This window comes from Crinia signifera, chromosome 11 (assembly GCF_055691185.1).
Source record: "Crinia signifera chromosome 11, ASM5569118v1, whole genome shotgun sequence".
Classification (NCBI taxonomy): Eukaryota; Metazoa; Chordata; class Amphibia; order Anura; family Myobatrachidae; genus Crinia; species Crinia signifera.
In genome coordinates, this window is record NC_139227.1 from 117,470,313 (window position 1) to 117,487,168 (window position 16,856).

General features: G+C 46.6%; 2 protein-coding genes and 2 non-coding genes across 15 annotated transcripts in view; 3 read left to right on the top strand and 1 right to left on the bottom strand.

Annotated features, from left to right (window-relative positions):
* Positions 1-12,711, top strand: part of CKAP5 (cytoskeleton associated protein 5) — a 37,140-nt gene extending 24,429 nt beyond the window's left edge. For 5 of the 11 annotated variants that reach the window (XM_083164457.1, XM_083164461.1, XM_083164458.1 and 2 more), the window contains exons 27-46: positions 156-241; positions 1,230-1,316; positions 1,639-1,764; positions 1,881-2,030; positions 2,115-2,318; positions 4,170-4,305; positions 4,387-4,580; positions 4,673-4,842; positions 4,969-4,992; positions 5,911-6,084; positions 6,836-6,956; positions 7,040-7,219; positions 7,322-7,509; positions 8,141-8,216; positions 8,403-8,591; positions 9,017-9,154; positions 9,915-9,998; positions 10,081-10,240; positions 10,512-10,666; positions 11,859-12,711. In XM_083164457.1, the coding sequence (XP_083020583.1) occupies positions 156-241; positions 1,230-1,316; positions 1,639-1,764; positions 1,881-2,030; positions 2,115-2,318; positions 4,170-4,305; positions 4,387-4,580; positions 4,673-4,842; positions 4,969-4,992; positions 5,911-6,084; positions 6,836-6,956; positions 7,040-7,219; positions 7,322-7,509; positions 8,141-8,216; positions 8,403-8,591; positions 9,017-9,154; positions 9,915-9,998; positions 10,081-10,240; positions 10,512-10,666; positions 11,859-12,098 (2,882 nt within the window). In that variant the 3' untranslated portion in view covers positions 12,099-12,711. The remainder of the gene's footprint in view (positions 1-155; positions 242-1,229; positions 1,317-1,638; positions 1,765-1,880; positions 2,031-2,114; positions 2,319-4,169; positions 4,306-4,386; positions 4,581-4,672; positions 4,843-4,968; positions 4,993-5,910; positions 6,085-6,835; positions 6,957-7,039; positions 7,220-7,321; positions 7,510-8,140; positions 8,217-8,402; positions 8,592-9,016; positions 9,155-9,914; positions 9,999-10,080; positions 10,241-10,511; positions 10,667-11,858) is intronic. The other 6 variants (XM_083164466.1, XM_083164467.1, XM_083164463.1 and 3 more) reach the window with 5 other exon arrangements.
* LOC146046548 (small nucleolar RNA SNORD67) lies at positions 328-436 on the top strand. The gene has a single exon (XR_014465944.1). It is a non-coding gene; the product is annotated as a small nucleolar RNA SNORD67 (small nucleolar RNA).
* On the top strand, positions 2,355-2,462 carry LOC146046547 (small nucleolar RNA SNORD67). Its single transcript, XR_014465943.1, has one exon. It is a non-coding gene; the product is annotated as a small nucleolar RNA SNORD67 (small nucleolar RNA).
* Positions 12,712-14,391: 1,680 nt separating the features above from the next.
* The window catches only part of F2 (coagulation factor II, thrombin), a 36,922-nt gene continuing 34,457 nt past the window's right edge, over positions 14,392-16,856 (bottom strand). For both annotated transcript variants that reach the window (XM_083164469.1, XM_083164468.1), the window contains exon 14: positions 14,392-14,628. In XM_083164469.1, coding sequence (XP_083020595.1) covers positions 14,494-14,628 — 135 coding nt within the window. In that variant the 3' untranslated portion in view covers positions 14,392-14,493. The remainder of the gene's footprint in view (positions 14,629-16,856) is intronic.

The following is a 16,856-nucleotide window of genomic DNA, read 5'->3' on the forward strand; positions in this document are numbered from 1 at the left end:
TGACGGGATGCTGTATCTGAGCTGGCTGAGGATCCTGGGTAGTTGATGGCAGCCGATGTTAGAGCGATGTTGTGAGACATGACATAAGCTCACATACATTTACTATCGCAACACAAGGAATGAAAACCTGTATTTCATCTTTGCATTCCCACTAGCTGTTCCGGACTCGGGGCCTATTGCTTCAGAAAGCAAACCAGACGCCAAGAAGGGCAAGCCGACTGCGCCAGCAGCTAAAGGAAAGGTATGTTCCCGAACGTTGTGCAGTGACCAGGTTTGACGCCCCCACGGTACCGTTCCGTCCAGGCTGTGTATGCTGGGAGCAGCTACATGGAGGATGATGAGTTGCACCAGAAGGCTCTGCAGTGCTGTGTACTGTGGTGCCCAACAGAGCCATCATGGTGACACCGCCATGTGCACAGGGGCCAGCTGACTCCATGCTGCTCCCACATGTCTGGTTTTGTTTTATGATTATAGCGGTGTGTATCGAACGGTTTCATGTTCTGCTGGGTACTACACTGCCTGTCTGAGGGTTTGCTAAACTAGAAGCATTGGTCGGGGCCACTCCTGGGCAGTCTCCTAATACGTTTATTGACTGACTTGGTCTGTTCCATAATGATGATCAGGTTTATTTAGTCTTCACTCCATAGGCGACAGGACTGACGCTGGGGGTGTATGGTTGGAGATTGGACCTGGAACCAAGTGGATTAAACCTTTTGCCTCCAGGCAGCCCAGGCTCCTCCTCCCCATATGCCCCGCCTCCACCCTACGCGGCCAATTGATATTTAGATTACTAGCTGGAGCACAATGATTAAAGGGTTTGTGCTCAGACACTGCTGGGGAATGGTCTTGTTTGTCCCTAGGTACTTTATCACTCTATTGCAGTGTTATTTTATCACTCTATTGCAGCGTTTCCTCACCTTGGTTCTGATTTATACAAATGGTCCAAGTTCTAAGAATCGCCTTCCTAGAGCAAGAGACTTGGCATTTGTTGTTTAGATTGGATCATCTGTGTGGATAGCCTTTAAGACCTGGACTGAAGGAAACGCTACTACAGAACTGAATTTGTAATAGAAAACCAATCTGGTTAGAACTGGTTTGTGGTGGGATCTTTTGTTTATTTAGCATTTCCTCTGTGCATTTGCGTGATGTGTTGGAGGCTCTATAGCTTCCTACTGCTCATACATTGGGTAAGGAAATGGCTGTTTAAACGCAGAGTCCTTTCTCTGTAGACCCAGTCTGTATCCTCTGATGGTAATACCAGCATGACGCCAACGAAGGGTAACACCAGCATATCCAAAGCAAAGTCTGCGAAGGTGGTAATAAAACGTGGTAATAAAGTGGCACTTCTGTGGGATTGGTGTATGGTTTTTCTATGCGTGTTCTACACAGGTTTCCACAGTTAGGGTCTGTCTGCCACGCACTGTATAAATGGGACCACTGGGATGGGTGCTAAAGCTGCTCGGAGGATAAGTTGCACACAGGATGCTGTTGTGCTGAACACTGCATGCTGTTTAGACCTAGAGAGCTGGCGGGTCACCTGACACCACTACTAAATAAGCCACATTTTGTCTCACTATAGCAGTAACTTGCACAGAGGCCTCTACCCTCTTCTGTAACCGAAAATGACTTTATCCACAGTCTGTGCCTGCAAAGAAAGTGCCAAGCAAGCCGGCTGGGAAGGACGAGGAAGACCGGTCCGGTCCCATTTTCATCATTGTTCCTAATGGAAAAGAGCAGAGAGTGAAGGAAGAGAAGGGGCTGAAGGTGAGGTTTTGGAGAACCGCACGTAATACACGGACCTGCTTGCAATCGGTCACTGGGCAGAGCTTACACTGGATGGTCTAGAAACCATGCGATTAACAGCATTGTCCGTCTTACAGGTTCTGAAGTGGAACTTCCCGACCCCTCGTGATGAGTACATCGAGCAGCTCAAAACGCAAATGGCACCGTGCCTAGCAAGGTGGCTACAGGACGAGCTCTTCCACCCAGACTTCCAGCGTCATATAAAGGCCATGGCTGTGATGACCGAGGTGTGTAGTGCAATGAGCAGAGCGGTTAGGCTGATGGTAAGAGCTTTGCTGGGTGATTTACACTTGTGGCTTGTTCCTTTCCAGCATTTGGAGAGCGAGAAGGAAGGAGTAATGAGCTGCTTGGACCTCGTACTAAAATGGTTAACCCTGCGGTTCTTTGACACCAATACCAGTGTCTTGATGAAGGTCCTGGAGTACCTGAAGTTGCTCTTCTGCATGCTTAGCCAAGAGGAGTATCACATGACCGAGCTGGAGGCCAACTCGTTCATCCCGTACCTGCTGCTGAAGGTGAGTGCGCCGCTTTGGTTATGGTGGGAGAAGCTGCTGGAGGATGATGAGTTGCACAGTGGGCACTACAGTGCTGTGTACTGTGGTGCCCAACAGAGCCACCGTGGTGACTCCACCAGGTGCACAGGGGCCAGCTGACTCCAGAACGCTCCCACAAGTAATACAGTAGTACAACAATTGTCGACCTATGGACCAATTGGAGGATGCCATATTTATAATAGTTTAAAGCCGTGGTCCTCAAGACTCACCAACAGGCCTTAATTTGCACCTCAGTCAGCTTAATTATATCATCTGTGAACAAGCAGGGATCGCCATAAACCTGTAATGTTGGTGTGCCTTGAGGACCACTGGTTTCAAGCAGTGGTTCCCAAACTCTGTCCTCAGTGACCATTAGCTGTCCAGGTGTTAAGTATGTCCACGGCTCAGTACAGATGGTTAAATCATATTGACTGAAGAACTACGACCAAGCATGGATAATACTTCACTTGAACCAGGCGCGGCCGAACGATGACCCTACAGGTGTTGTGAAACTACAAGTCCCATCATGCTTTGCCTCAGTTTAGCTATTCGGGAATGCTAAAACTATGGCAAGGCATGCTGGGACGTGTAGTTTCACAACAGCTGGAGGGCCACTGTTGGCCATCCCTGACTTAAACCATTAGTTCTCCTTGAGGACGGAGGTTGGTAACTTCTGGCATAGAAGTTACAGATCACAAAGACGACTGAAACAGAGCAGGCCCCGATTAGTGTCTGTTAGGCTTCAGTAATCTCTATTACACGGTAGTGTTATTGCTCTGAATCTGTGCTATTTATTAATAGTTCATTTTATAGCTCAGCAAATGTCAATCACTTTACAAGAGGCAGGAAGGCCCTGCTTACAGTCTGATGATCAACAGTATAGGCTTCTGTAATTTACTTTACCGAATATTAAAGGATCACACCAGAGCATTCCTGAGGCAAATACTTTCCCATTATAAATGTTGCAGCTCCATAATCTGTTGTAAGAGGCCTCTGAATAGGACTCTTTGTAACCTGGGTAAGGGTATTCGTATAGCAAGGGAGCATCGCTGCCATAATAAACGCTACATGGTACGTGCTCATGTCACTGAGTCTGATGCAGTCCTAAGTTATGCGGCTTTCACATCGCAAAACCTGCTTCCACCACGTGTTTGAACAGTTTCTTAAAACGGGTCAGAGCAAGTTAAACCCCTTTCACATCACATGTTGTAAATGGTATATTACTGGTTAATTACAGTTTTTGTACCTTTTCACGTTGAATCCCTTTCACCCATAGAAAGCAGTTGTGGGCAGTGACTTGCAGAAATCCAGCCTTTCACCTTCTAGCGGGGTCCCTTCGGCAGATAAGCATTCAGCGGTGGAGTCCCTGCGGTGGATGGGAACTAGTAGCGCTGCTAGTTCCCATCTGCCGAAGGGACCCAGCTTCCTCCGCAGCGCTGCGTGGTACCCGCTGGCCAGGTACCAGGGGAGGAGGCGGCCTTCATTATGGGGCATCGAAATAATGAGGACGGTCTGTCATTCAGTATCCTTGTGTCCTCTAGAGGAGGAGGAGGAGGAGGAGGAGAAGATGCTGGTTATGTAGGCGAGTCTTCTCCCTGATCACATGTACATTAAGCTGCTTTACGTTCCTCCACAAGCCCCATGCAGCTTTACCGCTGACTAGATCCAGTAACAATGAGGATACATTGAGTGTAAAGGTTTTAGACGTGTTTTGCACCGTTCTGTTCCGTAATCCAAAAGTACATGTATCGTTACACAAACTACATTGTCTTATTCTGGTGCTTCAGGAATTTCATTCTGACTGGTTGGTAAATCTGGGTTTTCTCACCTTAGGTGGGTGAGCCAAAGGATCTCGTACGGAAGGATGTGCGTGCCATTCTGACAAAGATGTGCCAGGTGTACCCAGCCAGCAAAATGTTTAATTTTGTGATGGAAGGGACCAAGTCTAAGAACTCCAAGCAGAGAGCAGGTGTGTGCTGGGGGCCTAGGTGCTGCCGGGAATACATGAGAACACTTAGTACAGGCTTACCACCCTTTCTCTGCCCCACAGAGTGCCTGGAAGAGCTGGGCTGTTTGGTCGAGTCCTATGGTATGAATGTCTGCCAGCCAACTCCCGGGAAAGTCCTGAAGGAAATAGCCGTACACATCGGAGACCGCGACACCACTGTGCGCAACGCTGCGCTCAACACTATCGTGGCAGTGTACAACGTGCACGGCGAGCAAGTCTTCAAACTCATTGGGAATGTAAGGATGCTATTCGTGTGTGGGCATTGGTGCCGGTCCGGCCGTTACTGACCCTCTAGTAACTTCCCTTCCGATCCTTTCATATTGCGCAGCTCTCCGAGAAAGACCTGAGCATGCTGGAAGAGAGGATAAAACGCGCAGGAAAGAAGCAGGCGGCGCCTAACCCAGCCAAACAGGTAGAGGAGAAACCACAGCGGGTACAAAGTGCCAACACCAGTCAACTGCGGAAAGCGCCACCTGAGGATATGTCTTCCAAACTGAAGTAGGTTTATCACCCGCCTGACAAACGCACAGCCTGCCTGTTATTGTTCTTCTTCCTGTGGTGCTGGGTGGCTTTACGCTGAGACCACTGTGTTCTGTCTTTCTATCACTGCTTCTCCTTGGACAGAATAATGTACCGCACTTATAGGATGTAAGTATTGCTTTCGGGATCTTGCTACCGTTCCTTCCCCTCTTGCTGTGCGTTTCTTGTCTTCCTCCTTCACTGCTCGTTCAGTTGACCTTACTCTGTAGTTGGCGGCACAAGCAAATGTAAAGGAGGCTAGTGATCTATTTCATGCAGGTATTCCGGACTGATCATAGATTGACTTTAGGTCGACAGGGTCCAAAGGTTGACATGCATGTGTTTTTTTTTTTTTTTTTACATAATTTTGAGCTGACATGTGCCGACAGGCAGTATTTCATGCCCTACGGCATGGAAGGAGAATATAATCGTGTGCCGAAGGATAGCGATCCATGCGAGGGGACACGATAGACTTGGGTGTCTATGTCGACATACACCCAAAACATTAAAAACTCATGTCGACCTTTGGCCCCCGTCGACCGTATGACTGTAGACCTAGTAGATCTAATATACCATATCCACTTAAGATAGATTTGTCATGTGTGTGTCCATCCATCTAGAACTTTCTACCATACTGTAGTTGGGCTATACCAGATTTCCCTGCACTTGCAACAACCGTTCAGGGTTTGATTCGGATCCTGGTCACATGACCTGTATGACACCGAGCCAAGTCCGTAATGCTGTAATCTGCACACCTGCGTTGCCATGGATGTTTTCCATTTAAAGAGTGATTCCAGGTTTTTATATTGGTGCTAGGAAGTGATCGCTAGTCCGTGTTCTCTTAAAGCAGAGGTGCACGAGAGACTTGGATAAGGTCCCATTGCACCCCTGTTTTAAAGGAGCAACACTAAGTGAAACCTTCTGTTCTTCCAGTAATTTCCCCGCAGGTTGGTAGTGTGCGTGGGTACAAGGGTTACTTATTCTAGGGTATTTACCAGGGCAGGTAACGGAGTGATAGCTTATAGAACATTGCTTCTTTGTCCACAGCCAAGCAAGGAACATGGGAGGCCACTCTGAGCCCGCTCACACCATTCCGCGGGAGTTCCAGTTGGATCTGGATGAAATCGAGAGCGATAACGGCACTGTGAGGTGCGAGATGCCGGCCCTGGTCCAGCACAAATTGGATGAGATATTTGACCCAGTCTTAATCCCAGAACCAAAGTAAGTTTTGTGTCGGTCTAGAGGCTTGTAGATTTTAATTCATTGGACAGAGTGGGGAGCGGTTGGCACACTATAAAAATTTGATACTAACTAAATAAATACTACTGAAACTTAGTGTAGTGTAGTAACAGGTTGGTGCATCCAGCATTCGGGAGCACGAGAGGAAACAAGGGTTTGCCGAGATGTAAACAGACCGATTAGCTTTTTGGCGCACTCTTGTTTGTTGATCTGATCTGTAATAAAATTACTTTTACTTAGACTCTAAAAAAATAAATAAAGTGGCATCGCAAGAAGTGTGTAACAAAGTTCAAATTTGAAATCGTATACTTAACAATAACTTTGTGTCCTGGATTGGAATTAGGTCATAGTGACCCATATAGTTTTATTGGCGATGGTTATACCCAGTGGTCGAAGTGGGGCGGTATAGCATACCGGCACTTCTTTCAACCCGGAAGTGTGGGTTTTTTGTTTGATTTTTAATTAAAATATTAGCAGTGAGTGGAGTGCAGCAGCAAGCGGGGAGAAGGCCAGGCTGCTCTGGGGTGCCGGCGAAGTCTTCCTGCCGGGCGCACACATCTAACTGCACGGCTTCCCCTGGGGCTCCCTCGCCGGGCGCACACATGGAGTGCGCCTGGCTCACATTACTGCCGCTGCAGGAGCCCACCCCCCCGCTCATAGGCTCTACAAACTTCTGCCCGCACTCACCTGGGGAGGTGACTTGTTTCATTGCTACATATTCTTTTGCCCACAGGATTCGGGCCGTCTCCCCACATTTTGATGACATGCACAGTAATACTGCTTCCACCATCAACTTCGTGATCTCCCAAGTTGCCAGCGGCGACATCAATGCCAGTATCCAAGCTTTAGCTCAGGTACCGATTACCGACCACTTAGAGGATGTTGAAATTCAATTTTGAAGCCATTCCCCCCAAATGACCACAGACTCCTCTTTCAGATTGACGAAGTCTTGCGCCAAGAAGATAAGGCCGAAGCCATGTCCGGCCACATAGACCAGTTTTTGATTGCCACATTTATGCAGCTGCGTCTGGTATACAACACCCATATGGCAGACGAGCGGCTGGACAAGGATGATATTGTACGTCTGTACAGCTGCATCATCGGAAACATGATTTCGGTAAGGTGTCCGGAAGTGACAGCTGGTCCGAACAGAAGTCCTAGAAAATGACACACTCCTTCTTTGATTTAGTGATGGACAATATATGCATTCTCCCCACAGCTCTTCCAGATGGAAAGTCTGGCTCGGGAAGCCTCCACTGGTGTTCTGAAAGATCTCATGCACGGTCTCATCAACCTCATGTTGGACTCGCGGGTGGAAGATCTTGAGGAGGGGCAGCAAGTGGTGCGGTCGGTCAACCTCCTGGTGGTGAAAGTGCTGGAGAGATCGGACCAGACGAATATATTGAGGTAAGCATTTAGATAGAGGCTGCCTGGAACTTTCATCCATTAGGAAGGGGGGGGCAGGGCACAGGTGTAAGGTTACTCTGGGATAGTAACCTTATACCTCAGGTATACGATTTGCCAATAGCGTTTTTTTCTGACATTTTGATTGTTCCAAAGACCTAGGATGTGACCTTTACAAATGTCTTGAGGTTCCTGCAGTGTATACATTGGTGGTTGCATTTATTTTTAATTGTTCAGGTGCAGATTTACATACCCCCAGGGTTTCTATACTTCTATCCTCAAAAAGAACATTGGGGCAGATGTATTAAGCCTGGAAAACCGATAAACGGGGGAGAAAGTGGAGATAAAGCAGCAGCCAATCAACTCCCAACTGTCATTTTCAAACACAGATCATTGACTGGTGCTTTATCTCCAGTTTATCTCTTCTCCAGGCTTAATACATCTGACCCATTATGTGCAAGGTGATGGCGCTCCAGCCAGCCAATCAGCTCCAGTATGTAAATTGAGTTAAGAGCTGATTGGCTGGAGCGTTATCACCTACACAACTTTCTTTATAGATGCCACTTCTCCCAGCTTCATACATTTACCCCAAAATCCCGTTAAAACATTTTTTTCTAACTTCTGTCTGTTGCAGTGCTCTGCTGGTGCTGCTTCAGGACAGCCTGCTCGCCACGGCCAGCTCGCCCAAATTCTCCGAGTTGGTCATGAAGGTAAGGTCTTAATATTTGGTGTATGCATTGTTATACCTGTTACCGAGGGGTTAGGGAGGCAAGAATTATGGAAGAGCCACTGGGATTTCAGTGCAGGTCTCATTCATAACTTAGGCTGCAGAGCTTGGTGATTTGCATTGCTGCTGGCTATGGTTCTTCGATGTAACTGATGCATTGTCCTTCCAGTGTCTATGGCGGATGATCAGGCTCATCCCAGAAGCCATCAATAACCTCAATCTGGACCGAATTCTGCTGGACATCCATAACTTTATGAGGGTTCTACCCAAAGAGAAGCTAAAGCAGCACAAGAGTGAGCTGCCTATGAGGACGCTGAAGACCCTGCTGCACACGTTGTGCAAGCATAAAGGCTCGAAGGTGCGTTCCTGAGGGATGTGGAGGTTCCGTCACACCTTTATTTCCTTTTCAGGGTCCCACAGGGGACATCGGGGGTTGTAGGCGGATCCAGGGGGTCCAAAGCAATCAGCGAAGCTATTAAAATTTCCCAGAATGCCTGGTCCCTCTCCCCCACAACCCCGCCTCCAGGCACGCTCCAATCGTGTTTGCAGCGTTTGCCTATATGCAGTGTACTCTGAGGCTGACGCAGCATGCCTCCGCATACACACGTCTGTGTGGAGTCCTTATCGAAGGCTTTTCCACACCTTTGGACACGGAATTTGTCATTTTGACCACTAACTACTCAAACCTAAATACCCTATAGTTTATTAGGACACTGCGTAGGGATCACTGACTTTAGGCATATTGTATGAACTAACTCTGTGCCAACTGGGTACCCATTCCAGATCATGGATCACCTGAGCATGATTGAGAACAAGCACGAGTCGGAACTGGAAGCTCACCTGCTCAGAGTAATGAAGCACTCTATGGACGGGACCGGCTCAAAGTCCGACAAGGAAACCGAGAAAGGGGCGTCCCACACAGTGAGTTCGGGGGTCTACCTAAAGCAGACGAGCGAAGGCGGTGCTAATAGCAACCAATCAGATGGCTATCCTTTTATAGGCCATTCTAGATAAATGATTGTTGGCATTGGATTTAGGGATGACAATCCCGGGGCATTCTTTCAGTCTCGGGAATCAGAATTGAAAAATGCTCAATCCTGGGATTGGCATCCCGAATGAGAAAATTGGCTCCATCCCACACATGGGGGAGCGGCGCAGACGGCAGCATTGCGGCGGGGCAGCGAGGAGGAGAAAGTTGCCGGGTTTTATGCCGGGCGCGTGTGACATCTTTTATGTGCCACTGGGAGCAGTCGTTAGGATTAAGTGTTCCAGCGGTGGCGGTGCGGCCTGCACAACGTGACCTATGACCTAGTAGTGCTGCGCATGCTGGGGTCGGGAACAGTCGGTGCGCAGAGGCTGCCCGGCATTAGACTGCGCATGGGATTGAAATCCCGGACTTTTGCGGGTGAAATCCCAGGATCTACCACCCTGATTGGACTGTTATGGGCAACACCTGCACTTGTCCACCTTTTGGGCTTTTCCCGTTTAATGGTATGTTCTGCGACATAGAATGTGAGTAATCCTAGATGTATGAAAGGGATACGGACATTTGGTCGACTGTATGAAGTTCGACAATCTAGTTCGATCGCTGGTGCATAGCACTTGTGTCGGCAATGTGTAGACTTGGTTGAGTAGATTTCATATCTATCCTTCTTGTTTTACTTCACCAACCCCTTCCAAGGAGGAGAAGGCTTCGAAAGCAAATGTCAGCGACTTCCTTGCCGAGATTTTCAAGAAGATCGGATCTAAAGAAAACACAAAGGAGGTCAGTACGTGACGCCTTTCCCCACGCAGTATTGTCCCATCCTGTTACCTAGGGTCTCATCGGGTCCCATAACTCTTCATAGGGTCTGGCTGAGCTGTACGAGTACAAGAAGAAATACTCTGATGCAGACATTGAACCGTTCCTCAAAAATTCCTCCCAGTTCTTCCAGAGCTACGTGGAACGTGGCCTCCGACTCATTGAGATGGAGAGAGAAGGGAAGAGCCGCATTGCGTCATCTACAGGTAAAGAAATGTAGTGGGTTTTTTTAAGGGCCAGATGTGTATCAAGCTTCAAAAAGTGATAACAGAGTGATCAACAGACAGCCAATCAGCTCCTACCTGCTATGTTACAGGTTGGATTTGAAATCAATGTCAGGATCCAATTGGCTGGTGGTTTATCACTCTCCACTTTTTGAAGCTTGATACATCTGGCCCCAAGTTTTGCTTTCTCGCCATCATACAGGCAAATGTCCATAAGCAATTCGTAATCTAAATCTTGCGGTTCCCCCCTCAGGTATTACACCACATGGGACTGATATCAATATGCTCCCAGTAGTCACCACTGCTACTGCTCCAGTGACCAACACTAATGGAGAGGAGGTCGGGCCTTCGGTCTACCTGGAAAGGTTGAAAATACTGCGCCAGAGGTGTGGGCTCGACAACGCCAAGGTAATTGGTGGTTTAGTGCTTAGACTGTACCTAAATGCGTGGGGGGGTGGTAACATGGTAATTTCTAGTGAAAATTAGTGAGAATTTTAACACTATTTTCTATGTTTAAAAATGTTGTTACTGTTCAGTTACAGCTGATTAAGCTGAATTGCACAAAGTAAGAGGCAAAACCATCACGGGCTGAGAATGAGGAACCCTCTGCGGTCCTGTGCACCGCCGGTGTTCCCTAGCGGAAGGACTCTATAACGTAGTTCAGTATATGTATAATCGGCACAACGTTACATGCGGCCACTATCCTTAGGGCAGCTAAGCCTGGCCATGTACGTAAAGCTCTCTGGTCCCTGGCACTGGTGCTGCAGGACACGTGACATTAGCTACAGTAGTAACGCACTGCAAATGCCCAACATGCGTTTCGACTGGATGACTTTTCAAAGGTACGCAGCTTTCAGCCATCCGTGCCCCAGAGTTCTATAAACTCCGAAGGGGTATGTGTCATAGGGTCGATACAAGCATTAGGTCGGCAGTCAAAATGTCGACATGAGTTATTCTGATGCTAAAACTATGACAGAGCATGCTGGGATGTGTAGTTTCACAACAGCTAGAGGGCCACAGATTGGACATGCCTGATGTAAACCATTGAGTGAGTAAGTAGAAACCATGAATGGAAGTCTCTCGTAAGGTAGCCTTCCCGTCAACGTGGACTCTTAGGGGGGTTATGCAATCCCGTATTACAGCTGTCTATCCCTGCCAACAGCCGTGATCCAGGCCTGTTTACGTTTTGCCCGACAGCAATCGGCAGGTAAGATTCAATGTCCCGCCTGCCAATTGGCAAAAAATGGGCGTGTCCGCGTAAACTGCTGTGGATTGTCTATCTGCGGCCGAGATCGCAACAATCCACGGCAGTTATCGGCAGAACAGGCCCGACCGCTTCTGAAGTCGGGCTCGTTCTGCCGTGATCCTGATTCAATGCTGTCGGTAAAGAATAGGGACCCGCCGCTATTTCCCCCATCGGGAATAGCGACGGAGCATTGCATACCCCCTTGATGTGGTGGTCTCTGTAGTCTCCTATGGATCTCCTTACTAGTTGGATAAGGTCTAAGTTTTCTGTAGGAAGGCTCTAGTCACATGTTGCCTTTAGTGTGGACGGTGTGATCCAGTTGTCAAGTAACCAAATGTTCTTCGTCCGACCCAGCAGGACGAGCGGCCTCCACTGAGTTCCTTGCTCTCCAAGACCACCACCCCATCAGTGGTGTCCTCGACAGACATGCTCCACAGCAAGCTCTCTCAGCTCCGAGAGTCCCGCGAGCAGTTCCAGCACTTGGATCTAGACTCCAACCAGACACACGCCAGTACCACCTCTTCCTCGGCCTCCACGGCCAACATTGACGACTTGAAAAAGAGACTTGAACGAATAAAAAGCAGTCGGAAGTGAACGCTTCCATTACCTATTGTGGTTTCCTGTACTACGTCTAGGAGTCTCCTCTGACGGCTCAGCGGCTGCGTCTAGGCCTATTGTAAACTATTGTTTTCTGTATCATACTGTGTATTCTTTGTTCTCAGGAGGGAGAGCAACATACGTGGCTGAATATTTGTATATACATCGCCGTTCTAGCTCCCCCTCGTTGTTTTAGTGTACAGACTGTCTACATGTTCTATACCTAACCCCTCTAATGCTCTTGATCTCCACTTTTGTCCGGTTTTAATTGTTTTTCCTCTGCTCTTATATTTGTAGTTCTGTGGCTTTTTTTTTTTTTTTTTTTGAACATGCTTTTAATTTAAGATAAAGCAGTGGATCGCTGATTCTGTATGGAATCGTAAGGCAAGGCATGGCATGAACAATGTTTTTGTAAATAAAGTTTGAAATAAGTGAGTGCATTGTAAATGATGCGTCTTCAGTTGCTCCAGTGGTTTTTTGATCTGTACATTACAGTAACTAATCTACAAAGGCCTTGTACCTCCACCTAGCTGCTAACTCCAGCGCTGAGTCCTACGTCTGCCATCTACGTTCTAATGGGCCATTACAATAAAAACTTCACTCATTTAAATATCTGCTCTTTTTGGAGTCTATTTTTCAGAATTTGTTTTCTTATACAGGGTTAGAGGATTATTTGGAAGAGTTTACTATGATGGGAGAACTCCCATATTCAGACTGCTTACCAAAATAGTGCGTTCCGATAGTGCGTGCAGTTGTGTTTCGTTTGAGTGTTCAGCAGTGTCTGAAGTGTGTAAGCTGCCTGTGAGCAGCAGGTGCTGCAGAGACTCTGCGCAGATCATTAAGTGCAGTGCTTTTGACGGTCGCGTTAAAAAGGGTGGGGGGGTCCCCCGATATTTAATAAACTAGCGCTGGCTCTGGTTTGAAATCGTCTCAAGTGTGAAAAAGGAGTATTCTCATAACCAGGTGGGCAAGGAGGGCTGTTTGTTATATTATACCCCTTTCACACAGAAAATTAAATTACCGGGTGAAGCAGTCCCACCAGGAATTTCATGAAATACACGGGTCCTTTTTCTGTGTGACAGGGTCAATCCGGAACTCTGGGTCTCCGACCCTGCAAATGACTAGGGTTGGAGGCCTGGGGTTTAGGATACAGGTTGACCCTTTCACACAGGCAAAAACCCTGTGTAATTAAGCAAATTGCCCAGTCTAAATGTTAGACCCAGAGATTTGCTCTTCTGTGTGAAGGGGGTCTGACCGCACGTGGCTGAATAACCCGACGCTTCAAATGCCGGGATATTGGGCCGCCGCTGTCTGAATGTGGTATCGGCGAGAGATGGTAATAACCGCACACCTTATTCAGTAACACACATAGCTGCTACATCTCATTCGTAGATGAATTGGTCCCAGTACATCATAGGGTCCCAAATGTGGTCCTCAAGGAACCCTAAAGATGGGTACACACTAGTTGATATATCTGCAGATCAATTGATATTCAGATAGATCTGTACACGGATTGGGCATCGTGTTCTCCATACACGCTGCCTGATCAGTCAGGACTGACTTCACAAATGGGCTGGTGCTTTTTCATGCACGCATCTTCCCACTGAGTAGTAAATTGCCGGCAGCTATATGGAGGGTTGGCGGATCACCTGTACATACAGATTGGTGCATTGATATATTGTTGGGCCAAAATATTGTCCAATGTGTACGCACCTGGTTTTAAAGATACCCAGGCATGAGCACAGGTGATGTAATTAGTACATCAAGCACAAAAAACTGATTTATCAATGGATATCCTTACAACATGGACTGTTGGGTGCCTTAAGGACCATGTTTGGGAACCACTTCAGTACATTCATTTGAATGCCTGATACTGATATCTGTACACTTCTAAAAGTGTGTGTGTCCTGACCCTCTTAGGTAGGTGTGTGTGTGTGTGTGTGTGTGTGTGTGTGTGTGTGTGTGTGTGTGTTTGTTTGTATATATAATTGTATTTACATTGTCCTGGTAATTTGTTAGGCACTCAATAAAGGTTTCTAGAAACATAAAATATTTTACTTTTAATTACAAATTCATGGTTTTGTACAAATCAGTTACAACAAACATTTGTTGGCTCATTGAGGCCCGAGCTCTGGAGAACTACAAGTAACATTGCCAGTAATTCGTTCATCCTTTCAAATCAACTAGTTCTAAGAAGAGAACCAATCAGGAATAATTCTGGCAGAGCCACTTGTCCATACCAAGAGACCATTTATATACTGTTCTCATTGTTAGGACACAAAGTCAGAGGAAGTGTTTTAACCATTTTATTGACATGCATAAAGACTACTTGTTTGCGTTGAGTTGGAATACAATCAGAAGTTTCTTGGTGGTCAATGGTGTGGCAGATCCTCTAATTCTCTATGGATTTCATAATCCACTTCCGCAGTCGGCGCACATTTGCGTAGAAACCATACTTCCCATCGCGGTCGCATCCTTCACCCCATGACACAATTCCCATTTGGAACCAGCGGCCGGTTATTGGGTCCTAGGAAGAGAAGAGGCTTTGTAATTAGGCATGCAGTCCTCGTTAGTCGGAGAGCCACCAAATGTGAACAAGGGAGCTTTCCAATAAAACATTCATTGAAGGTGCTGCAAAAAGCTTTTATTTGGCTAAGACCTTGGTTATAGCAAAATCTGGTTTGTCAGCAAACGTGTCCCAAGCCCTTCGGGATCGTCTCTTATGGTCTCAGTGAGGTTACAGTTCTGCAGGTGGTAAGTGCCAAGGTGGGGTCATAGACATAGGAGCACTGTGGTACTACCTAATACCCCTTTCACGCCATCAGAAAATTACCGGGTTAAAGCTTTTCAACCTGGGAATTTGATGAAAAACCCAGGTTTCTCTGTGGTATGGAAAGGTCAGACCGGGTCTTAAATTCTGGGTCGGCGACATGGATTTTAAGACCCGGGTTGACCCTTTCACACCACAGAAAAACCCAGGTTTTTCAGGAAACTCCCGGGTTTTAGGGTGAATTGGGGGTCGGGCTGCACCTGCAAAATGGCCCAGCCAGGTGGGTAGTGTGAAAGGGGTATAGTAGGGGTTGAGTCATTTAGAACCAATTAAAAATAATAACCCCTTAGAAAAGGTGCAAATCCAGCATAATTTTTGGCTATTATGTTTGTTTTTCTTTTTACTGAGTTTTTGTAAATTAAAGAGCTATTCAATTAGCTGTGGTATGTCACCTAGATAATTGACACCTGGTTCCCGTGTGTTTTTGTTTTTTTTTTGTGCTCGGAAATGTCAGGTAATTAAATTGGCCAGTAATTAACATCAAATAAAAATCTTGAGAATTCACTATTTTTGTGCTCAATGAACTTTATCATGAAGCCTTGGTAGTGTGTTCCCAGCTTAAAGGGCTTTTAGGGAAAGGTTACTTAGAGAAGAAATGTATCAAATGCCTATAGTAAGACTTGTCGACCTTCAGTGGTCAATCCAATGACCCATACTGGTATCAAGTGCCCTAAGTTTGAGGGTTAATATAACTGGTCTTGGTGTGAAACCAGCACACCACCCAAAGAAGTTTTCTTACCAAAAACATTGGATGTTGACCAATCTGCTGATTCATTTCAATATATTAAATAGGGGGAAGCGCTGAAGCATTTATTTTTAATAATGACACTTACAGGATGGGAAAAAGGAGAGATGTCACTTTATTAATGAAATAGGATATTAACCATTTGATTGCAAAGTGAATTTGTATAAATAGGTGTAAAAATTGCCAGGCAAACCTTTTTTATTCATCGTAATGATCTAATGATTCTTGGGAAATATATATTTTTTTACAATTTGAATTTATATAACAAATGAGAGCGCCACCGCCACAGATGTTGACACTCAAAGGGTTAAACAACCTGACTGCTCAGATGCAGAGATGAAATGAATTTGGATGTAATCAAGTGAAGATGAGAAGGGACTGTGTAAATCATAACACTATATAAAAAAGGCCACAAACTGTCAGCGTCACATAGAAACATAGAATGTGACGGCAGATAAGAACCATTTGGCCCATCTAGTATGCCCCCCTTTTTTTTTTTTTTTTTAACCCTTCAGGTAATCTCAACCCTTTTTAATCCTTATTTCTTTGTAAGGATATTCATATGCCTGTCCCAAGCATGTTTAAATTGTACTACTGTATTTGCCTCTACCACCTCTGATGGGAGGCTATTCCACTCATCTACTACTCTTTCTGTGAAGTAATTCTTCCTCACATTTCCCCTGAATCTTCCTCCCCCCAGTGTCAGTGCATGTCCTCGTGTTCTGCTGCTCCTCTTCCTGTGAAGAATGTCTCCCACCTGTACCTTCCTTCCCCTAGTGTCAGTGCATGTCCTCGTGTTCTGTTGCTCCTCTTCCTGTGAAGAATGTCTCCCACCTGTACCTTACTCCCCCTAGTGTCAGTGCATGTCCTCATGTTCTGCTGCTCCTCTTCCTGTGAAGAATGTCTCCCACCTGTACCTTCCTCCCCCTAGTGTCAGTGCATGTCCTCGTGTTCTGTTGCTCCTCTTCCTGTGAAGAATGTCTCCCACCTGTACCTTCCTCCCTCCAGTGTCAGTGCGTGTCCTCGTGTTCTGCTGCTCCTCTTCCTGTGACTAATGTCTCCCACCTATACCTTCCTCCCTCTAGTGTCAGTGCATGTCCTCGTGTTCTGCTGCTCCTCTTCCTGTGAAGAATGTCTCCCACCTGCACCTTCCTCCCTCTAGTGTCAGTGCATGTCCTCG